This window comes from Falco rusticolus, chromosome 7 (genome assembly GCF_015220075.1).
Source record: "Falco rusticolus isolate bFalRus1 chromosome 7, bFalRus1.pri, whole genome shotgun sequence".
In the NCBI taxonomy this organism is placed as follows: domain Eukaryota; kingdom Metazoa; phylum Chordata; class Aves; order Falconiformes; family Falconidae; genus Falco; species Falco rusticolus.
This window is the reverse complement of record NC_051193.1, coordinates 18082352-18107217: the sequence shown is the minus strand read 5'-3', so window position 1 is coordinate 18107217 and position 24866 is coordinate 18082352. Positions and strand designations below refer to the sequence as shown.

Genomic DNA, 24866 nt, shown 5'->3' with positions numbered 1-24866 from the left:
AAAAATGATAGCTATATTTTCCAGAAGCTTATGGGTCTGTAATATACAGAAAGTGTTCTTTCAGTGGCTCAGGGAAGCTTCAGACTCTCCAGGTATGAAAACCTATTGTAGCTTTCTGTCCTAAAAGAATTTGTGAATAAAAAGGTGGATATTCTGGGTTTCATTTCCACCCCCCTCCCACCCACCCCCAATATTAATGTAAGACATACACACTATAAATTCAGCTACGAGTTATGTGTCTCTAGATTTCTAGCATGTTTCATCCATGACAAGTTCTCCAGTCTAGTTTTGCTTTTTGGAGGTGTAAAAAAAAGTTAGAGCTTACACAAATGTTGTGAGGCACTGGTTCTCCATATACACGTATGGTTTAAAGATGAAAAGTACAAACTTAGGACAAGAGAGCTAAAGAAAAAAGGTCCCAGAATTATAAAAGGAGAAAGAACTGCTTCAAGAAATACAGATAGCCTTTAATATCAGAGCGGTTTGCATTCAGAATGCTGTCAGTGGGACAAAAAAAAAGGAGTAGAATTGGACTAGAGTTTTAATACTGTAAAACATTGTGATTGAGAATTATAAATAGTCGTGCTAGAAGAAAGGTGAAACACTTGGCTTTGCCCTGAGCTGCATCCTGCTGACATCTATTCCCTGCACAGCCTCACCGTGGAAAGTTTTATGGAAGAAGGCCATCCTTGGGTGAGAAGTTTGAATAAAAGCTTGTGGTACACCAACAGATTTAAGAAAGAATAGGCACCAAATCTTTTGTTAACTGGAAAAACTGGGAAGGCTAGAAATGCAGAGGCTGCTCAGGCTAAACTGTTCAAGACTTTCACAGTTCCCTGCCCTGTCTATGCAAAAAAGCATTCTCTTGTTATAGTGTTTATTTTTGAAAAATGCCATAGGCTTATACGTACCTTTTAAAAATTTCATGCCCTCTTGATTTTTAGCACACAAGCAGTGATACATCTTCATGTTAAATGACTCATATAATACATTTTCCTGCTTTTGTGGAGGTTTGCAAGGGCTTTCAAATCACAAATGAACATGAAACAACTCGGCATATGCTCCAGTAAGAAGTCTCAACTGTTGGCAGTGATTATTGGTGAATACTTGGATTACCTACATAAATGCTAAAGTCTTAATTTCTTTGGCAGGCAAAAATCGGTGATCAAAAGTAAACTGTACAGTGATACCATCTATTGTCGGTCACTCCCCTGGTACTGCAGTGTAGGCTGGAGGGAACTGGGCTGTAAAGCTGCTGCCTTCATAGTCCAGACAGCCAAGTCAAGGCACAATCTTAAAGAGATTTTAGTCATTAAAAATAAACTTTTCAATGTGTGTAGGCAAATGGTATTTTTTCTTAGATACAACAAATTTTAGCATATTTTCAGATGTCAACAGGAATGTTGGCAGGGGGTAGGGAACACGCCAAACTTTGAGCTCCTGCTGCCAGGCTTGAGACCACTGGAATTACTGGAACTTCCAAAACACTTATCACAGATGAAACTTATTTTTGCTCTGTCTTATTTTTGCCAGTAGCTGTATTATTTTGAAAAGAAAAAATTGTTTATATATGTTTTAATAGCTGCCTATGCTTATAGAAATTGTCAGGCACTGCTAGGAGAAAGGTCTTTAATTCTGTTTTAATTTGTGATAAATGTTTAGTTGCTTAAGTATCCAACAAGACAATTATTTTACTGAAACAGCTAAGGGGAAAAAGTGTGTTTACTCTTAGCCCTTTAGGATCCTGTTTCTACTGGAGATGCCGACAATCTCAGTCCTTATGCTAGACAACCTTCTCATGTTTGATTAACATTAGTCTATATGATTTTTTTAAAAAACTTACCTAAATTTCCATGCCCAGTTCCCTCAAATTTCATTTATTTTGAGGAAGACAAAACTGTTAAAGGCTTGTGAGTGTTGGGTCCATCAGAATTCATTCTGTACAGAACAAGTTTCATTGTCTATAACTTGAGAGTATCTTTGAATTTTTAGAAAGCATTGCTATGCTATGAGGGCTGTGCAATAATGTTTTTAAAACACTTTGCAACTTTAAACTTTCTGTGTTTTTTTTGTTTTGTTTGTTTTTATTTTCTGTAGACTCGAGATGATTTTCTTGGGCAAGTGGATATTCCTCTTTATCAGTTACCGGTTTGTATTTTTTGTTTGTTTTTGTTTTAAGACTATGAAAGGGAAAAATTTATTCTGTATGCAACTGTATTTGTTATCTAAGGAAGTTAACCATACTGATAATATAAGTGATTAAATTCTTCTGGTCTGTGGGGTTTTTGTTTGGTTTTCTTACGGGGATTTGTTAGGAGTATTTTTGTGCTGGTATTTGTCAAAAACCTGTAGGTTATCTTGTGTTTAGATACTGGTTTCTGCTGTTAAAAGTTAGGGGTGCTTATAGCTTTTCCAAGAATAAAATGCAAGTATTGAAACAGTCTTAAAGACAAGAAGATACTGTAATTATTGTCACATTTCTTAAAATATTTTCTTTAAAGTCGACAGATTTACTTTAAATATAACTTATTCCCATAAACAGATACAGAAGAGGGTAAGTGGGAAATAGAGCTAGTGTTGTTTTGTACATTGTTTTTGTTTTGCATTTCTTTTGCAAAGCACACTGTTAGTTTTAAAGAAATATCACCAAGAACATTGAAACATGTAAGCCTTTTCATTTTCTTCTGAGTTCTCAAAACATTAGCTAATACTAACAGATTTATCAGCAACTGTTTTAAAGACAGGATAACAACTGTGGAAAAACCTTTCCAAGAGCAGTTGTTCTTTCATTCCGGTAAGAACTGTGTCAGGAGTAGTTATGTATGTCCCGTTTCCCACTGTAACTGGGATGTGAGATCACACTAACCCCTTTCCCTCAGTCAGGTGGGTTGGAAAGACCGACCGTAATTGCCCTCTGAAGGAGACTGTCTGTGTTCTCACTTCCCACTGATAAGCTGGACAGCAATATCTGGAGTATTTTGGATGTATTGGTGCCTTTTTTTTAATTTATTTTAAAAAAGCATGAACTAGGTTATAGAGCCTCACTTGAGTATTTTCATGGCTATTTTCTTACCTGCCTTGAACGTCTGCTTTTCCCTGTGTTCTGTTTCCATCTTCCTGGTTCCTTGTTATTAATTATTTGTTCTTGCCGTCTAAATCCGTTGTACTTCATTGGTCCAAATATAGGTGGATTTTTGGAAAGTCTCTCATTTATATAAGTAAATACAACTTGGATAAATAATCAGTTTATAAATTCTTTATTACATGCACTTTTGGTTTTGCTTCATGCTGTGCAAATGCATACTGCTCATAACTAAAAAGAGCTGGTAATTGCAGACATGGAAAAAGGGCAAATAATCTGCAAGGTAAGATAGTTGGCAGATACAAATTTGCTCTTTCCAAAACCAAAATGTGTGAATCCAGATATAATGTATTGTTGAGTCTGAGGCAACTGTTCTTTTTTTGGGAAGTCAGAAAAATAATTATAAAATTTAGATTGATAATCTTTCTTTTTCTCTCCTCAGTGATCTATTTTCATAGTGTGTTTGTTGTGTGTAGGTAGCAATAATGTAATGTTGGAGGGGGGAAAAAAACCATCCAAGCCCCCGCAAAACCAAAACCCAAGCTTAATTCCATTTAAATTTCAAAGAACTACTTATCTTTGATGTAAAACAATTCATTTTATAAATATAGAAACTGATCTTGCAGATAACACCGGTGTAACACATATATTGTTACAGGATTGAAGATCTGCGTTTTAATTCAGTGGAGGTGGAACACTTCAGCTTGTGTAGTATTTCTAAATCGTTTTATTAAGAGCTTACACTGAAATTTCTGAAATACAAGAGAGCATTTTTTCTTTCTGAGATTTGATGTAATAGTTATCACATTCAGTAAAATGTACTCAGCTTAATCTTAGGAATTTTTCATAACAAAGTTCAACAGTTCCAAATAAAATTCTGTCTATAACTTAATAATGTCTAACCTTTAGATTCTGTATTTTTTTTATGTCTCTTTCCAGTCAAATTAGCTCAGCCTTTGAGGATTGCATCATGTACCATTTTTCTAAAGTAAAAGGTCTACAAATACAGCAATTGCAGCTTTTTCCTCATGTATTACAAAATACTTCTTGAAACAGTTAAAATGTATTGGGTTAGCTCCCCAGAATTTACAAACTGCTGAAAAAGGGGCAGGGGATATGTGTGTAGAGAGAATCAAAGAAGATATTTAGAGATGTTTTTAAAAATGCGGTATTACAAAAATGTTTTTGTAAGAATTGCAGAACTTCAGATGCATTATAAGTATTTATATTAACCAGAAAACCAAATCTTCCTTTAGTGATCTCTCATGTGTATTTCTCTATCTGTACCTGGGATGTATATTTATAAAATTATGTCTGTTTACCTCTGTGCTGCTTTCTGTTGAGCAACTTCACTTCTGTGAATTAGAACAGAGATGTTCTCAGAATGGATGCCTTTCATTATTTTTTATCCCCAAGTCTTAAAGCTAGAAGTGGCTTTTTGTGTTTGTTCTGTGTAAAACAATAATTGAAAAATAGTAAGGGAGGAAAAAGGGTTACGGTAGAACTTTAAAATGTGAAAATTTGAGAATCTGTTTCTTAATTTCAGGCTAAACAGTTGCTTGGTTTTTTTCTGTGCTTTAGAAACTGTAATCTATGTATACACTGAAAGGTAATTATTTTTTCTTGAACTGGGGAATTAGTCTTATTACTAAGATTAAAGCTGGCATTATTATTACTGTACCTAAACCTATAACTTAAATTGTAAAATGTTATGTGGCCTTTAAAGACAATTGTTGTAAATTTCTGATAATTTTCTCTAACTTAAGTGTCTGATACAGATTTTTCTTGAAAAATGTTGTCTTATTCAGACAGAAAATCCAAATATGGAGAGACCGTATACGTTTAAGGATTTTGTTCTTCATCCGAGAAGGTTAGTAAATGCCACATAAAAATTCTAACTTACATACCTAAACAAGGCTGTTACATATGTACAAGTAATAAGTAATTATATAAATATTGGCTGAACATTTATGTTTTCATCAAAGAAATTTGAGCAGCAACAGAGTAAATGTATTTGTGGTTCTACTAAAAAGTCAGTGTTTGTTTAAATACTTAAGAGATTGGTAAGAATAAACCATTTTTCTTCAGGCCATGATATAATTCACATTATAGCTTCATCTAAACCATTTACTACATCACTGAACAGTGAAATCGGTGACCAGTGTTATGCTGTAACTGATTTATCCCTTTCCAAATTGAGATTGTTTTTTGCCTTCCTGTCTCTTTTGTTTGCCTTTTTCATGTAAGCAGTTTCATGTGACTTTAATTCTAAACATAATAAAACTTAAACTGAAAAGCTGCTTAACATTTAGGAAGACCTCTGTTAAAAAAAACTTGAGGAATTTTTAAATGATAGGTAGCACTTTGACGGTGATGTTAAGTGTTTCATATTTGTTTTTAAAATGGAGATTCCTAACATAAATCTGAACAGTTTTTAGGAACTTATTTCTAATAAAATGCACAAAATGCATGTCAGCATTTTTCAGATAATAGGTTACAATTGAGAAATAATGTCAGAACATGTGGGATCTATAGATCTTTCTCAGCCACTTTGGTAGCAGAAGGCTATTTTTACTGTAGTTATTATACTGACTCATTTTTAGCACATCAGTGGGTTTTAACAGGTAGTGACTGTTTCATTTTGATCTCCTATTTTTCTGAATTTAACATTTCTTGTCCTGTAAATGAATGAAGAATAATATTTATTGCCTCCGCATAAATTAAATTTTTGTCTGTTAGTCAAGCATCTGACCTCTCCTTGTAGTGGCTGCCATGTGAATTTGGCAACGCTTTGTAGTAAGAGATGCTGCCATAGGTTCATGCACTTCTCTGCCTTGAAGTCTTACTGTAACTTTTAGATGCTTCAGTATTGTTAATGCATGTTCTTCAATTTTGTGCATGTTTGCATTTATTTAGACAGGGATATTAATAATAAGGTTACTACCTTCCCAAAACCTCAAGCTGACGAAGAATTACTAATACATTAATACTCTGAAATGAATTACTTTAACCTGCTATCTTACTTTCCAGTACAATGGTTACTTCCTCTTTCAAAGGGATGTAGGCATTTCTGAAACCAAAATGCCGTCTCTGTGAACATGTTTACAATCCAACATGAAATGCTCTTTCTGAATATCAGGAAATGTAATTCACTTTCTGTATTGGGGGGAGGGAGGCAAAGCATTAGACCTTAATGATGGGAGTGGGTTTTGGGATTTTTCTTTAGTAATATGATGTGCACGTATCCAAGTTGACTTATCAGTGGTATTTTCAAGACTATCGGTTTGTTTTTTATGCACTAGTCAAACAGATGAGATAATGTGGCAAATTTCATTACCAAGTGAAAATACTGAACAAATTCAATATGGGAAGAGCCTATTTTCAGACTTGTGACAGTGCATTAAGATAAATACAGAGGCAGGTGCTGAAGTATGAGCTTGCTGTAACTTAGTTTTAGGAAAAGCAGTCCTTTAAGTTGAAATAATACTTAATAATTTGACTGTGTATTATAATAATATGAATTAAATTCTCATCATTCTTATTTTCTTGTTCTTTGTGCATTGTATACTAGGGAAGTTTTCAAAAGAGTGACTTGGAAAGAAAGGTTTTCCTTTGTGGTACCTAATACCAAGGTGTATTCAGAAGTCTAAAAACTTGATACTATTACAGAACTCAATTTAAAATATAAGAAGCCAAGTTTGTATTGAGAAACCTAAGAATAATCCTCTAGCTGTGCTTTTTAGCAGTTTTATTTTCAGCTAACAATTATACAAGTGCATAATAAGAACATTTTATTTTCTCTTCTGTAGCCATAAATCAAGAGTTAAAGGCCACCTTAGATTAAAAATGACTTATTTACCGAAAAGCAGTGGGTCTGAAGAAGAAAACACAGAACAGGCTGAAGATTTAGAGGTGGGAAAAGATGTATTTATTGCTGAAAACCCTAGCAAGTATCTTTAGCTTTTAAGGGTAGCTACAGTAAAAATGAATGTTAAGAATCACTAAGCTACAAATAGTGTTTTAGAAACAAACTGGTTAAGAACGATTGCTTGTATCATACATAAAAGTTGTAAATGTATAAAAATTCTGGAGCAGTTTTTCTAACTCAAGGAGTGAGTTTTTCAGTATATCTAAAAAAAGAAAATTTGCCATACGTCTATGTAACTTGTCTTGATTTAGAATTAATGGAAATATCATTGCCCAGTATTTTTACTGCTGTTTAATGTTGTTTGACCCCAGCCAGCCAGACACTGACATCTTGCTGGTTTTAGTTTGAGCTCTCTCCAATTTATAGGGATATTTTGATCTTAACTACTTTACATTTGTAATCTTTTGTAAGCATATCCAGTTTAGATCAATGGATTTCTTTTCAAGACTTAAACAACTCTAATCAGCATTGCCACCTTTGCTGTAATTAAACTTTCTGTTGCAAAATGTTGTAATATTTAATGTTACAGCTCATTTGACTAGTACATTTGCAGCATGTGTATGAAATGAGATCTGTTTTACTTTTTTGGATGTATTCTATGAATGCTCTTTATTTTCCTGGATAAACAATTTCTGTGCTAAAATGTTTAAGGATCTTGAGTTAAAAAAAAAGATTTCTGCATGCATGGTTTGTCCTATCATTTCTTGAAAAATACACACAATAAAATCCAGAGCCAATCTTATTGGCTTAAGATGTAGTGGAACTGCACCTTAAAAGGAGTATGGTTTAATAAATGGAAATGCTTTTTCAACTTTGGTAGTATTAAAGGCAGTTAATATTATATCTTCTAGCCTGGGTGGATTATATTGGACCAACCAGATGCTGCTAGCCAGCCACAACAGCAGCAGCAGGAACCTCCTCCGCTGCCTTCAGGCTGGGAAGAAAGGCAAGACATCCTTGGCAGGACCTACTATGTCAATCATGAATTCAGAAGAACACAGTGGAAAAGACCAACTGCCCAGTATGTCTTTTGGCCTAAAAATTCAAGTCTTATATTAACTAGTGCAACTCATGCACTCTAGTTACATTGAAAGCAAGGAGAACTAGAAAGCTTGAGAGCCTTCTATAATTTAACCTGCGAGAGTAGTCATTTTAACTGCACAGTACTCTTCCTGTTCTCTGGAAGTATGCATTCAAATAGAAACTGGTTGCAATTGTAAGAGATAATAACTACAGTAATGGAAAGGAAATTATTTTCACACTCAAAGCCTGACTCCTCCTTCCCAGCAGGGACTGCATTAAATTATTTACCTTAGGTTTTTTCAGGGTTGGTTAGTTTGTTTTTCTTTTCCTTAGAATGTGAATTACAGAAATAATACCTGGAGAGTACTGTCTGGTTCTTTGGTTTAACTTGCACTTCACATTGACATGATTGCTTATTCTTTTTTTAAACTGTTTACATCAATTATTGTAGCTCATGACTGTTTCTTTATCTTCTGCCGAAGTGACCATAATAGATGTTTTTGCTGTTAGCCTAGCTTACTGTTGAAAGATAAAATACGGCTACTGTATGCTCACTCACCCCCCCACCCCCCCCAAACAGGGACAGTGTAGCTGTTGCAGATATTGGTAGCGTGCAGTTGGAGGCCCAGCATGTGTTCACTCACCGGCGACAGATATCGGAGGACACGGAAAATCTAGACAACAGAGATTCCCCCGAGGTAAAAAAACCAAACAAACATCTCTAAATGTTTCTGAAATGCAAGTAACTTGTAATACAAGCTTTCTGACTAGATTTAAAATTTGTAACTTGAAACTCCTTTTAAAAAATACTTTTTCTTTATTTTCTTTTTAAAGAGCTGGGAAATTATAACTGAAGATGAGGCAACAATGTATAGCAATCAGAATGTTCAAATACCTCTCTCACAGAGTAATTGTGATATACAGTCTCATCTTGCAGAAGAATTGAATACCAGACTTACTACCTCTGGAAGTTCAGCTACTGGCCAGTCAGCAGCCTACACTGTAAATTATTTTTCTTATTATTCTAATATACAGAAATATCTGTGTTTTGCACAAAATGTTATAACTGATAGGATTAGATCCATAAATACTTCATTTAACAATTACATTTTCAATTTCATCCCTAAGGCAGAGAACTTAAGAATAAGCTTTTTACTATGGAAGCCCATCTAAGCAAACATTTTATTCTTCCACACTTTTCTTATATGAATTTTTGCCTGAGATTAAAACATACTTGTGTGAAGTATTTTTTGGTCGTCTTATACTGTCATACAGAATGCTATTGAAAACTACAGGTGAAGGAAGGTGTCTGTATCCTGAAAGCTTATTTCTAAGGGCGTTGTGCTATATCGGTCACTTCTACCACTAGGACAAGTTTTAAGATAATTCCAGTTTTCATTGTGAATACTGGCATAAGATTTTTATGGTGGAGCCGAGTAAACCTGGTGACTCCATAGCAGTGAAAAAGGGACCCTGCTCATACAGTTCCGCTGCCCCCGCACCAGTTATGAAACTTGCCTGACCTCTCAGTGAGTGTTTTCAGTTTGCTAACCCGGAAGAAAACTATTCTTTTTTCCCCCAACTCTGTTTTTGCTATTTTAGCAAGTTGAAACAATATGCTAGGTTGTCTGACAAATACTGTGGTGGCAAATGAGAAGCAGCAGGAGTATGTTGCCAGGAGTAGGAATTGTCTTTTTGGTGGTAGCGAGCAATTAAATAAGCTCAGCTGTCTTGTGAAAGCCGAGCTCCACAAACAGCCTTGTAACCTGATCTGTGACTTGAGAAATCCACTGTCCATTCAGGAAAGCCTGTAGAGGTGACCCAGACCATCTAGTCTGTAAGATTTAGGTGTTTAAATAAAATTATTAGCTTTTTTCATGCTGTAAAATGTAGATTTGGAATTGACAGCTTTTCTGAGTCAGTAAAAAGGCATCAATAGTGTTGCTGGAAACGCCAAAGTGGGAGTTTGTTATTCTCGCTTTGCTTGATCTCTGTTATTTGGAATACTATGGCTAAAGAGAAAACTGTTATCTTTGAGTTGCTTGGGTGGCCTAAGATAAGAAGGAGGCAGATGTTCAAATTATTTGCAAGAGCCAGCTAGAATGACAGTCTTGCCTCCCTTCACCACTGTCACCCCCCAAAAAATAAACTTATGAACTTAATCTTGCTTTTTCTTTGAATTATTCTGAAAGAGTACGTAGAGAGGGAAAAAATCCTTCAAATAACTGGGGAAATTCTGCAGCAAGATGAAATACAGTTGCTTAATTGTAGCATGTGAGATCTAAATTGGCTCTAGGCAGAAAGGTGGATGCTTATGCAAAGCCCAGGAATTGAATTGCTCTTTTCAAACTGGGTGTCTAAAACTCTCTTACCTTGTCATTGTTAACTTAATCTACTCTCAGAAAAGTTGTTAGCTCTGATATATCACAGGCTTTAGTCTACTGACAAGATAACACAGTAAGTTCTATACTGTAAATTCAGCTGTAATGTAACTGGTTTCAATTAACTGTAATGTTTTACGTGCCAAACCATCTGTTTTTAGGGTTTTTGAGAACTTTCACAAGCCTCTGTATTATTCTGTTTCAAGATTACAATACACACTGTGAACTTAACGTTTCTAGCAGTGTTAAAACAGGAGTTTCAAAAATATTATATCAAATTGACGTTTCAAAACAAATAAGACACTTTGTTCAAGATGAAAACTGTAATGAAGTGTGATAACTATTGTTGACTGTTTGCTGCCATTGGTAAAGCTGCAGTAATAGCTAATACGTCATTTCTCTTCACTGCTTCCAGAACCATTCCAGCAGAAGAGGCAGTCTGCAAACATACAGAGCTGAAGAGCAGCCTGCACATCCAGTGGTACGTCACTCTCCAGAAAACCACAGGCTTGTGTTGCAAAGAAGCTGAAAGATTTTCTTCATGTAAAACTTATTTTTGTAGACTATGTGTTACGTGCTGACATTTTAGATGAGATTTGGCCTTCTGCTTCTGGCAGCTGTCCTGACAAAATTGCAATTATAAGTCTAGCAAGATTGGAGTTCCGTCATAAAGCTTTCATATTCCAACTTTGTGGTTTTGGTTTAACATTAGCTTAATGCATGGATAGAGCCTGTAGAAGGAAGTAGTCTTCCCATGAAAGTATGAGTTTTGTTTTTCAAATCATTTGCTTTGTAATTAAGGTAGGATGGTGGTACAGCTTTTATGTTTTCACGGTGACGCTGCAAACTGTGAGCTCATAGCCAGAAGTACTAGGCTGGATCAGCCATGCCTAAACCAGGTTTATAAATTAATCCTCTTAGATGAGGAGCTTGAATTAAAAAACAAAAAACAAACAAAAAAAACCAACAAAACAACCAACCAATTGTTACTTCATACTGTTCAGTAAGGACTTAAGTTCTGCTTTTCTATTTTATCCAATCTGCAAAAATCATGACCGTCTGGATTATAGTTTTGTTGTTTTAATTTGGCAGAGGAAAGCCTTTTCACAGTTTCATAATTTTCTTAACTGTTTTTCTTCCGTTATCACTAATATTTAGTTACTACCTACTTCATCCGGATTACCCCCAGGCTGGGAAGAGCGACAAGATGAAAAAGGGAGGTCTTACTATATAGATCACAATTCTAGAACCACTACCTGGATTAAGCCAGTTGTACAGGTACTGTCTGTCTTCTAATTTACTGATCTATTTATTAATTTAACCTTTTAAACATCTCACATAATAGCAGTAAAGTTTAGAGAACTCTTTGAAATAGAATATGTGAAAGGCATAAATGGTAAAGCACTACATAAAGTATCTGAGAGAATGCAACAAGAGATAGGAACAGCATTATTTTACTACTAATTATTAATACTATTACCAAGAAAGCCTTCTGGAGAGTTATAGCTGATTGAGAAGCCTGAAAGACTTCTTTCAACCTTGGTAGCATAATCAGTGATTGTTAGTCAATGTTATTGATATTAGACTAAACAAATCTATGTCTGGCACTTGCTTTATGAAACTGCGTTCGTGAGTCAAAAATACAGATAAATAGAAAAAAATATTGCTCTACAGGGCTTTGATTTGATTTTTTTTTTTTCCCCATTTACCTTAGACTGCTGTGGAAACAGGTCAGTTGTCAGCTGTGCAAAGTATTCCTGTAGGAAGACAACCACAAGCAACATCAAGTGATTCATCACAACAGTCTTCTCAGCAGCAGCCTGAAACGGAGCAAGGATTTCTCCCTAAAGGCTGGGAAGTCCGACATGCACCCAATGGGAGACCATTCTTTATTGACCACAATACCAAAACGACAACATGGGTAATGGGAAACTGCTGTCATGAACTGAAATTTTAGTTTCTCACAAGTCAAAGCTTTGCTGCTTTCAGCAAGCTTCTGTAGGTTTCTTTACTGCCAAGATAACTGTGTCGTGTCTGTTAAGGAACATATGTAATAAAAATGTGAACTCATTTAAAATACCTATCGTGGGTAGAACAGGGTGAATTTTACGAACTGTATTGGTACTTGAAAATTTAGCTCAGAAGGAGGAAAACACTGATGTGTATAGGAATCCATTTCACAGATACAAAGCATCTCCTAGATGACACCTCTGTTGTAACTGTAGAACTGTGATAGCTTATATGTGCTGTTAACAGAAATCAGTTTTGTAAGTGTTCCTGCAACAGGAAATGTTACTTCAAATTTACGACATGGTACAGTGCCCAATACAAATTTCTTGAGGAAGCAGGCCAGGCGTAGCTACAAGATGGATGCGGGGTTGTACAGCTACAGTTCCACAGAGTGGCACTGCACGCCACTAAGCAGTGCTGATAGATCGACTTAAGTATTTAGAGTAGGTCACTGTTACTGTGAAAGAGATACAGGAATGCATTAAATTGATTCAAAATTAATATTAATTTCTTCAGGATTACAGAAAGACCTCATTTAACACAAACACCTTCCCCCTACCCCCCTAAAAAAACCAAACCAAACAATGAAAAATCCCAACCACCAAACCCCAAAAGCACAAGGTGTGCCAGGAACAATGCAAAAAGATTAATTTGACTCAATTACACTAAAATTGAGTTGAATGAAGGATTTTAAAATAAATTTACATATAAAAAAGTGAGAGGTCATTAGAAGACGATTGTGCACGCTGGAGGAATGAGAATCCCCAAGGAACTACTTGGCTGCAGAATACGCAACAATTATCTAGTTGGTACTAGGCATATTCTTTATGCAATCATTAACAAACAGGAAAAAATAATAAAAAAAAGATTTTAACATGCTGTTTGTTTTGTTTTCAAAGGAAGATCCAAGACTGAAAATTGCTGCTCATCCAAGGAGAAAGGCGTCCCTAGATCCAGTAGACCTGGGTCCATTACCAGTAAGTAAACTGTTTTATACTTGTTTTGCAAATACAACAATTTAAATACTTAAACTAGCACCATTGAAACTTGCACATGAGAAAATGCAGCCTGCTTTTTTTCATGCAAATTTTGAATATTTGAAAATATTTTGAATTCCAATGCTGAGAGTAGATGGAGGGGGTGAATGCCCCCAGCTGCAGATGTTGTTGAGTTGTATGCAAACTATATGGTCAGAAATTTATAATAAAAGTGTCGTCGTCTTACAGCCAGGGTGGGAAGAGAGAACTCACACAGATGGAAGAATATTCTTCATAAATCACAGTATGTACAATGTAGTATTCTCCCCGCACTCATAATTTTATTTCTGAACATTATCTAAATTAATGAAACTAATCACAAAATCTCTTGCAGATACAAAGAGAACACAATGGGAGGATCCTCGACTGCAGAATGTGGCAATAACTGGACCAGTAAGCTTTCCTTATGTAGCCTTACATATTTTTCAAAATATTGTTAATGGAATCCAAACAAACTATTGTCATTTACTAGTGAGTTGTTCTAGAAGATGAAACTTCCAGGGTGCTTGAACAAGGCATTTTTATTTCTTTCTAAAGACTGTTTAGAAAGCTTTCTGTGGAAATGGTCTTTAAATGCCAGGAAAAGATCAGTTCCCATAGCAGTAAGGAAGTTTCCTTATAGACTGGAGGGGGGGTTTGAAGTGGGGTAGAAACTTTATTTTTTTTTTTTATCCACAGTGTTCAATATAAAACTAGCTCAATCCATGAAGTAAACTTGAAAACAAGGAGAAAACAAGGAAAGACAAAAAGAAAGAAAGAAAGAAAAAAAGGCAGTGAAATGGCTTTAAAAGGAATGAAATTAATTTCCAACTGAAAAATAATTATCTACCCTTGATACTTAATCTGAAGTGCAAAATTACCAGGACTAATTGCAAAGATGGTACACATTATAATTATAGATGGGTTTTAGTGTTCAACTGATATCTGTGTTTATTAATAGCCCACATATGTAAACAACCTTCTCTGTCCATGGAAAATAGGGGTGTTTGTAGCCAGGTCTCTCATGATACAGCAAGGAGAGACTTCGTGTTATGTAAGTCACCAGAGGCATTTTGGTCACTTCGATCTGGGCCAGTCACATCAGCTAACAGTAAAGTATAGGATAAATTCTATGGAACGGATCAGAACAAATGATCTGAACGAAGGAGTACTTTTCATTCTAGATGTTTTGAACTGACCATATATTCATAAACTGAAAGTCTTCTGATAGTTAGTAAAACACATATTCCTGTTTTCTCAGAACTTCAGTGTATGTCTATGCTTCATAAATGTAGACTAGTTTATATTACATTAATTGTTTGAGTATGTCAAGTGCTTTTTCTTTTGGTTTTTATTTTTTTATTATTATTATTTTCCCAAGGCTGTGCCTTACTCCAGGGACTATAAGCGGAAGTACGAGTTCTTCAGAAAGAAATTGAAGAAACAGGTTAGTAATCTGTAGGAATCCAGCAGAAATTTATGTCCCTAAACAAAGGGAAGCTTAGGTTACAGTGAAAAGAAATTGGAACTTTGTAACCTGCTTATGGAAGATAGATTTACAGTCTGATCAAGAATACATTTGTGAAACAGCAACTTGGTGACAATTAGCATTTAATCTAACAGTAGGTTTTGTGACTTTACGCAGTGATGAGACTGCAAGCAATCTAATTGAAAAAGTAGAAATTCTAAAAGGTTAAGAAACGTTGTAAACCTGGAAGTAGGGTGGCAACAGAAAAGTTTGGAAATCACTGACCTAGCAAATACTAGTTTTTGGAACTCTGAATATGGAAATAGAAGTTCTCAGAATAGATTTTAGACTGTCCAGATAGAAAGCTGTACTGTCATCTTGATCAGGCTAGATAACTGTAATAAATTGTTATAGCCTTAATATCTGAAGTTTATGAATGTCATTTGCAAGTTCTAGCTTGAAGTGGCAGTGCCAGATGTATTTATAACACATAGCATAAAAGACTGTAAATAGCATCTGCATATCCAGATAACAATGAGTCTCTGCACAACTGCAATCAAATTGGGTAGCCTTGGAAGATATTTTATATATATATATAAAAAAAAATAGCCTTTGAGCTTAGACCCATACTTTGCCTTTTACCTACCAAGTAAATAGGGCTACCTTTAGCCTTTCTGAAACCTGTATCTTTTGAATGGACACATAAATTGCACACGATTATATATGCATCTACTTTTTGTGTTCCTAGTCAAACAAGCTTGGCATTCATTGAAATGTCATTATCGTGAGCTGAAAAGTGATAGACAACTCAGCTACACAATATATTCTGAGTAATGTAAGAGTTAAATGTGTATTTAAAGCTTGTATTACTGCTGCCTTTTAAACATTCACAAATACCTCAATGACAGTTAGTGACAGATTGATTTATACTGAGATTTAATTACTGAATACTCATTTTAATCAGCTAAGTTTGGTTTTAGTAATTGATTTTATTATTGCTTCAACTTTTTTCTGAGAAGTTGATTTGCAACTAAAACCAGGAAAATATTTTTTTTTTTTTTTAATTTGGGGATATTTTGCTATTTTCTGAAAGGATGAAAAAGACCCATATCTCATAGTCACCATGTAAACTAGCGATAAAACATGGCACAGAATTCTGCAGCTTGGAGAATGACAAATAATATGTTCCTCTACTCAAAGTAATTATTTTTTTGTTTGTAGTTTGGATCAAGCTGTTGTTGGATACAAATAGGCATTACATTTAAATGCAGCATTCTATTTTATTGGCAGGGGGGGAACAGGTTATATTATTTTAGGAGTGTAAGAAAATAAAGAAGCATATCTGAACACGTGCACTTCAGAGTTATTTATTAAATATTTCTGTATTCAAAAATTTGTTATTTCTACTGAGTGTGACTAGCTCTTTGAAATCTGAAATACATTGAGTTTCATTGCATGATCCTAATCTAGGCATAGAGCAGCATGCGCTGAAATTTCCTGTTCCCACTTTCACTGAATTTCTCAGTTTTGCCTGAAGTAAATGCTGAAAACAAGTGAAATCAAGAAAATACTTTGTTCTCATATGATTTAATGATTCAGCAAAGTTTAGTCCTCGTTTATTACGGGCTTACTCTGAAAGCTCAGCAGCAAATATGAGCTTGGATATTTATATTTAAATATCTTCCTGGTATGATAGATTGTGATTTGTTGCTGTTACTTCATATTTGAAGGGCACTGATTTTTATTTTAATACTGTAGGAATACTTGTGTGTCATTATATGTCTTAGGAGAATGAGACACCTAGCCTAATAGTTAGAATATTGAACTAGAACATGTCAGGTAAAATTGTTCCAAAAATAATTTTATTTATAAACTGAGATGCTTTTTTAATCAAGCTTATAATATGGCGAATTTTCAGTGTTAAAAAGGATTCCATGCCTTGCTGCATATAGAACAACTGAGTATATACTGTTACCCCTAAGAACATACTTTAACCCTATCTTCTTCATGTGAAATAGAACTTAGTACCCAAAACTTTCCATGTGAGTTGAATCTCATGTAATTAGAGGCTCTTGTCAATCATATCATGTTATGTTTGCAAATTTTTAAGAACAGGATTTGCATGCCATTCTTTGTTTACAGAATTTGCATACTCTGCAAGACTGAAAGATGCTGGGTTTTCTTCTGTTATTCTATGTCTTCATTTTTTAATATATTTTTATTTCTAGAGTGATATTCCGAATCGATTTGAAATGAAAATTCATCGCACAACAATCCTCGAAGATTCTTACAGAAGAATTATAGCTGTAAAGAGAGCAGATTTCCTTAAAGCAAGACTTTGGATTGAATTTGATGGTGAAAAAGGTTTAGACTATGGAGGAGTGGCCAGGGAATGGTTCTTCCTTCTCTCTAAAGAAATGTTTAATCCTTATTATGGATTGTTTGAATATTCAGCTACGTAAGTAATACAGGTTTGGAAGACGTGAAGACTATTTAGGGAAAGGAGATCAATTGTATTTCTCATGCCTACCTTCAGAATGGAATTGCTTCCCCCACCCCAAACTGTATAGGGGCGTTTAGCTGTAAATGCCTGCGATGTTTTGCACCTAGTTCTTTGTTTGACAGGAGAATAATGTGGAAACAGTACCTGTGTTTGTTTTTTTCCAGCAGTCTAACCTAAGCCATGTCATCTTTGCATAGACAAGTATATGCTTGTACTATTTAAAGAAGAGGCAGTATTTAACAAATAACACAGGGAATGTTATTCTGATTACTTTAAAATCAATGAGTTAATCCTTTCTTTTTGGTATATCTCTAACTTAGAAAGATAATTCATGGTGTTTCAAAACTGTTATTTCTGTTATGCTAATAGAATCACCTACTGAGTATTGTTTAATATTAGATTAGTGATTCACTAATCCAAATTGATTATTTTTTTCAACTTCATGAAAAGTAACACCTGATTTAACCAGCAGTGTCTTTTGGACCTTCAAATATGGGACTGTTCCAATAGTACAACATCTTGTTTTTCTTTTTTCTTCCCTACTCCATCCCTCAACTTCAGAGATAACTATACTCTCCAGATCAATCCAAACTCTGGACTTTGCAATGAAGATCATCTCTCTTATTTCAAGTTTATAGGTCGTGTAGCTGGAATGGCTGTTTACCATGGCAAACTTTTGGATGGTTAGTATTTATTGTATGTAATATATTTAAATTATTATTATTGTACCTATTTTGAATTTTAAGTTACATACTGTTCAACTTATTTGTTCTTCTTTAAAGCCTTTTTTATTCGTCCTTTTTACAAGATGATGCTTCAAAAACCAATAACGCTTCATGATATGGAGTCTGTGGTATGTAATTTGCTTTATCATCTACGTTAGGCTTTCATGTCCGTATTAATTTTTTTAATACATCTTTAATGAAATAGTGAAGGTTGAAAGTGCATGATTCAAAGAAATTTTAGGCTGCATCTTTTGTAAGTCTGTAAGTTATATAGGATTTAAAACTTCCAAGGAAAATCAGAGACCTGAACTATGGTTTAAGTTAAGCTGTATTGAAAACTTGTCTCTAAACTTTCTATGATGTACTCTTGAAATATTTTTAGACACTAAGGTTCCTAATATTGAATAATAAACATCTTCGGGACCCCTGTCTCAACGAGTTTGTTAAATTAGGTTTGTGGGTTTTGATAACTAAAAAGAAATGTATTCTTATATGTTCAGAGACTGAAAATATTAACAAGTGAGTACAGTGTAAACCTTTTAGAGGGGAACATGGCCCTTACAATTTTCTTCTTTTTTTTGTTTCCCTGGTAATGGTATGATGGTTCTTATCTAGAATAGTTATGGACAGAGTGATTTTTATTCAGTCTCTTTAATCTATAACTGATTTTTCTGTCCTTTAAGAATACAGAATATAGTTCCTATCTGTTTCTGAGTAATAGCTTTGTAATGTGTCCTGGTTATTTTTTCCTTTTCTTTTTTTCTTGTACTATAAAATTATGGGATGGTTTGGGTTGGAAGGAACCTTAAAGATCACCTAGTTCCAGTCCCCCCGCCATGGGCAGGGACACCTTCCAGCAGACCAGGTTGCTCAAAGCTACATCCCACCTGGCCTTGGGCACTGCCAGGGATGGGGCATCCACAGCTGCTCTGGGCAACCTGTTCCTGTGTCTCACCACCCTCACAGTGGAGAAGTTCCTCCTAATACCTAACCGAAACCTTGCCATTCCCCCTTGTTCTGTCACTTTATGCCTTTGTAAAAAGTTCCTCTCCAGCTTTCCTGTCGGCCCCTGTAGGTGCTGGCAGGCTGCTCCAAGTTCCCCCTAGAGCCTCCTCTTCTCCAGGCTGAACAGCCCCAACTCTCTCAACCTGTCTTCATAGGAGAGGTGCTTCAGCCCCTGATCATCTTTGTGGCTTCCTTTGGATCTGCTTGAGCCGGTCCATGTCTGTCTTGTGCTGGGACCCTAGAGCTGAACGCAGTACCCCAGGTGGGGTCTTACAAGAGCAGAGTAGGGAAGAAGAATCGCCTCCCTTGACATGCTGGTCATGCTTCTTTTGATGCAGCCCAGGATGTGATTTTGCTTTATCTTAATTTTCATTCCCTAAGGCTCTTTGTAGTAACGTCTGACAATAAAGGGAAGTTAAATACAGGATGAGAGACAGAGAAGAGTCCACAATACGTTACTTCCAATAATGCTTTTACATCACCATTTTGCTACGTGAGAGTTTTTTGGACTTGAGATTGCTGAGTCTTCAGGTTTCAGATGTCTTTGTAGCTTTGTACAGTTGCAGTGTCTTTGTATCCAATACAGGATTATCCTAGGTAGCAGCATTTACTGGGCAGTAACAGGGCCTCTTGTAGCTTAAAAAGCGGCTACTCTATTTTGTATTTACTGTTTTGTAATTCTCTCTCTTAGGATAGTGAATATTACAATTCTCTGAGATGGATTCTTGAAAATGATCCAGCGGAACTGGACCTTAGATTTATCGTTGATGAAGAACTTTTTGGTCAGGTTAGTATGTTTATGTAAAGTAGAATAGACAAAACACGAAAGAAAATATTTGACCTGTGAAATTAGCTGATTTTATCTGTATGGTACTAAGAAAAACCCTTCATTCACAGTCATGTTGGTTTGTTCACTCAGCTGCTGTGTTTAGCTGGCACATGCTCAGGCAGTGCTCTTAGCCTGGCTGTGATGTGATAAAGGATTTGGAAATAAGCAGAGCTTTAAAAAATGACTCGTGCTTTTTTCTTAAGTAATACTTGTATTGAAATGTAGCTGTTGCTGTGAATGCAACTGAGACTAAGATATCCATAGTCCCATTAGTAATCTGGAGTAGAGACTGGTTTTCTGTGATTGGCTGGAATAGATAAGCTCTTTTGGAAATGATTGGAATCATAAATTTCACTGGGAGATAATAATAGGGTTTTTTTCTAAGATGTACTAGAAAACTATGGAGTAAACAAGTTTGTTGTGTGGAGAGCTATCCAAGATAAGTCGTGTAGAAATACCACAGGTATTGAATAAAAATTGCAAATTATGGGTGTCAGCTAGATCCAAGTAGGACAGTAGCCTTTGTGGTCTTGTGTAACTAAATTGACCTTAAGTAGAAGCGTGAAAATGTACATCCATAATAAAGTAGAAATCAGATATTTGTCTACTGAGGTTCTATATTGCATATATGCATAACGTTGTTATGCATATTGATTCACTTATTTAACGGAACCATTGCTGAAATTGTTCTGTGTTTTTCCTTGAGATTTGGAAAAATGGCTGGGTCACTGAATATGCACTTGGTGAAGTCCACATTACTGAAAACTCGTGTGCAAATCTGGCAGCCCTGAATAACACTTGCTTTAAAAAAATATATAAATAAATAAAAATCAACCAAATTCTGTTTATTCAGGTGAACTGTGACACCAATTCTGACTCTTATAGTTTTCAAATCCTGCACTCTTCAAGAGTGAACTAAATTACACAATACTGATGTATGAATTCTGTCACATACTTATTTAAGACCTATTCTATGTATCACATTTTAGACCCATCAACATGAACTGAAAAGTGGTGGATCAGAAATAGTTGTCACCAACAAGAACAAGAGAGACTACATTCAGTAAGTAGTGGTCACTGTGTGTGACGTGTCTTACCGGATTGCCCCTCTAGTAATAGGGGCTGTGTGTTAGTTGTATTAACAAGAGGAAGCTGTTGCTTTGTGTATAAATTGCTTTTATTTTAAATGTTTTTGGTTTTGTTTTTTTTTTTTTACAGTCTTGTAATCCAGTGGAGATTTGTGAGCAGAGTACAGAAACAAATGGCAGCCTTTAAAGAGGTATAGCTTTAATTACTACAGAAATTCTAAGAATTTGTACTATCTAATCTTAAGACAAGCTTATTTGGACATCCTGAAGACCCACAGATAATATTGCTACAAGTATAAAAAAGGTGGTGATACTGTTTGTCCACTTTGAATTATTTCAGCCTTTAAAATCTTTTTGATATATTTTTACTGAGGTGTTTAATTCACACTGAGAAATCTGTTTATTTCTCAATCCTGGCTGACAGCTTTGGCTGTAGTGCAATCAGTTTAATGAATTCTGCAGAAATGAAAATTAATTCTATTAGTTTGATTTAAACTAGCTGGTTTATCCTTACATGCAATATAATTTACACAAGTATGATATTCAGACTTGCATATTCACCATTCAGTGTTGCACAATAAAGATAAGTCAGAATTAAAGTACTGTAACTGAACTGGGGGCTGCTGGTGTTCAAAAATCTGTATTTGATGTATTGCTTTGGCTCTGTTTATTAAAGCATCTAAATATTGTTCTTAGTGAACAAAAACGCTAAAATAATGTTGACTTGATTTTTTTTTTTAAAAAAAACATCCCTCATCTTTTTAGGGCTTTTTTGAACTAATACCACAGGATCTGATTAAAATATTTGATGAAAATGAGCTAGAGGTAAGTGTTTCATGGAAAAGGAAACAAATTATGTTGAAATTTAATGTTACTGACTTAAACTTTTGGTGGTGTTTGTTTTGGTGTTTTTTTTTTTTTATCTGTGTAGTTATTAATGTGTGGACTCGGAGATGTGGATGTGGCTGATTGGAAACTACATACAAAATACAAAAATGGCTACAACATAAACCATCAAGTAATACAGTGGTTCTGGAAGGTATTATGAAATTCTGATTATTTTTTTTTAACTTAGAACCTACTCAAAAGCTGTAGCATTTCAGCTATGCTAGTTTATAATGCAATTCATTAATAGGTAGGTAAATATTTGACCATTAAGACTCCTGAGAAAGTAAGAAAACTATAGATGAGATGCATGGTAAGAATGTAAATACACTACTGATACTTGCTTTTTCCAAAAAATCCATGTCTGACTGGGGTTAAAAATATTTCTGTGTAGGTTTTTCTGGCATGGTTACACTAAAGAGGTGTTAAACTCTTCTGTTTAATAAATTACAGGAGTTTGGCTGCTAGTTCATAACATCAGGAAACTTCAAAGAAAGTAGGGGCCAAATCTTTCAGGGAAGTATTTCAACAGCCTGCTTAGCCAGTAACCGTACTCCTGTTACAGTGTCATTAAAAAATTGTTGACTTAATGTCTTTTAGCAATAGGCAGAGAACTGTGTGTCACTACAAAAAAAACCACATGTATATATATAAAGGATAATGATTTAGAAATAGAAACTTGCGTAAATCTGCTAGCTTAATACATTAATTTAAAAATAAATGTTTAATTGTAATCATTATCATACACAGGCAGTCTTAATGATGGACTCTGAAAAGAGAATAAGATTGCTTCAGTTTGTTACTGGCACATCACGTGTACCTATGAATGGGTTTGCTGAGCTGTATGGTGAGTACTTATGATTATGTTTACAATTAAGTAGCAGGGAACGTGATACCGACATTGTCATGATATTTGATTTCAAACGTAGACACACTGTTTTTCAAATTTTGCTGTAAAAATGAGTGTATACTGGCTTTATAAGAAGTGAAGTTAGAGTCACTCTAGATCACGTTTCCCGTGTTCTATAAATATGTCATTTTAATTCTGGTTTTGGAAGTTTTTAAATGTGTAGGAGTTCTCAAATGAATGTGTTTTTTTAAAGCTCTTAAAGAGCTGCAAAAATCCCTGTTTAACACGTGATTGAGCTTGAAGAAGGCTCTCAGTTATCTAAGATCTGATTACAAAGACATGCTGGCATCAGCAGTTAACTTCAGTTTTTCCCAAGTTCCCCAACTGCTTTTGCAAGCCACACTTCAGATACAACTGGAATTGTAAGGATATATTCTGAAGAGGACCACTGAAATGACACGAGTTTAAACGTAATGCCAAAAGAAACATAGTGAACCTACAGTGCAGAGACTGAAACAAGCAGATGGCAGCAGGGAGCAGACGTCAATACCGAAGCCAGAAAACCCTCTGTGAAAAGACCATGGACAAGCGGATAGAACAGCCCACAAAGGGTGGGGGTGTTTGGCTTATGGGAAGTCTATTTTCAGCTGCCATCAGCTATTACTACTTCTGCTAGACTACTCTATTAAGCCTTTAAAAGGGTTTGAGATCCTATGCAAATGACTGAATAGCCTAACGTGTATTTGAATAAACATTTCTATTAACAAATTACTGTTGTTTATAGAACGCTAGAACTGTGAACAAATAATACCCCCCATGCATCCCCGTTTCTCCCTCTCTTCATTTTCATTTCATTTGTAAATACTCCTTTGTTGTGAGTTCCAAGGGAAAGGACAGTGCCCTCAGCAGACTTGAGCCACGTGTCTGCTGTTGCACCTGTACCTTCGCCCTGTTGGAGTTACAGTGCATGCGCGTTGCAGTGGAAACCCCATCAGGATTTTGTGGCCTTCGGATTTTTGTTTATTTGTCTAAAAACACTAGCCGGAGATAGAACTAAGGAATAATATAGGGAAAGAAACTGTTGAAACTTGGCTTCCTTCTGCTCAGGGATTAGGATGGCCTTGGGCAGTCTTCTGGCCAAGTCCCAGTTCCCGTAGCTCTGTTTACTCAATGAAAAATTCAATTAGTGATTGCCTTGCACAGTGCTTTGACATTGCTGTTTTAGCTTTTTATTTCTGCTTTACTGTAGCCAACATGCCAATCTCCCCAAACCCCAGTAATGATCACAGTGGCATTAACAGTAACCTGCTTGAAGAAGTGTAGACGGTTCTTCAATGTTTCATGTTGGCACAAGGCTTTTTGCTGCTGCCGGGCTGACCCTCCGGTGGTTGCCTTGCCACCTTCGGGCACAGCCCTAGAGCTGGCTTCCTAGCGGGACATCTCCCTCTTGTGGCCCGGAGAGGCTGTTCTGCTCATGAAAAGGGACTGCTTGGGAGGGTTTGCTCCCAGACACCCAGTCTGAGAACTTCTTGTCGCGTGGTAGAATGCACCGTTGGTCGTAGAGCTGCTTCTCTGCTTCATCCGTATTCAAGGCATTCTTACTAGTTACTTTTTCTAACCAGCCTTGTGTGCTGAAGAAACACATAAGCCAAAGGAGAAAGTAAAGATGAAGAGCTGGAAGTGTTCCCTCAACTCCTGACATGTATGTCTCACTGACAGTATTTTAGGATAAAGTGCACAGTGTTTGCTCTCGCCTGTCCAGTTCACTCACTAGGCTCGTTTGAAGTGTAGTTTCTGTGCATTGATTGGGATTTCCTACCTTTTTCTGTATGTTCGTAGCTGTGAAAGTGTTTTCTCCTCCTCTTATTTTCATGGTTAGGACTAATTGTCTTGGATTTTTCTGTTGGTGGTTTTGTGGGGGTTTTTTGTGTGTGTAAGTTGGCTAACATCTTCAAATCCACCTCCACAATGTGCATTATTACATGTGATCGTAATACAAATATTTTTATTAGTAATACATATGATTTCTTTTTTCACCATAAAACCACAAATTAAATATTTTTGAATTGACAG

At 35.6% G+C, this 24866-nt stretch overlaps 1 protein-coding gene across 3 annotated transcripts in view; it reads left to right on the top strand.

Moving 5' to 3' along the window:
• The window catches only part of NEDD4 (NEDD4 E3 ubiquitin protein ligase), a 60556-nt gene that overhangs the window by 32699 nt on the left and 2991 nt on the right, over positions 1-24866 (top strand). For 2 of the 3 annotated variants that reach the window (XM_037394326.1, XM_037394325.1), the window contains 22 exons: positions 2098-2148; positions 4891-4952; positions 6892-6994; positions 7862-8031; positions 8614-8731; positions 8868-9035; positions 10830-10895; positions 11573-11692; positions 12129-12335; positions 13324-13401; positions 13651-13705; positions 13796-13854; positions 14822-14887; positions 17137-17366; positions 17973-18094; positions 18194-18264; positions 19833-19928; positions 20960-21033; positions 21189-21249; positions 21824-21883; positions 21990-22097; positions 22694-22790. In XM_037394326.1, the coding sequence (XP_037250223.1) occupies positions 2098-2148; positions 4891-4952; positions 6892-6994; positions 7862-8031; positions 8614-8731; positions 8868-9035; positions 10830-10895; positions 11573-11692; positions 12129-12335; positions 13324-13401; positions 13651-13705; positions 13796-13854; positions 14822-14887; positions 17137-17366; positions 17973-18094; positions 18194-18264; positions 19833-19928; positions 20960-21033; positions 21189-21249; positions 21824-21883; positions 21990-22097; positions 22694-22790 (2242 nt within the window). Of the gene's footprint in view, positions 1-2097; positions 2149-4890; positions 4953-6891; positions 6995-7861; positions 8032-8613; positions 8732-8867; positions 9036-10829; positions 10896-11572; positions 11693-12128; positions 12336-13323; positions 13402-13650; positions 13706-13795; positions 13855-14821; positions 14888-17136; positions 17367-17972; positions 18095-18193; positions 18265-19832; positions 19929-20959; positions 21034-21188; positions 21250-21823; positions 21884-21989; positions 22098-22693; positions 22791-24415; positions 24496-24866 lie in introns of all 3 variants that reach the window. The other variant, XR_005105277.1, reaches the window with a different exon arrangement.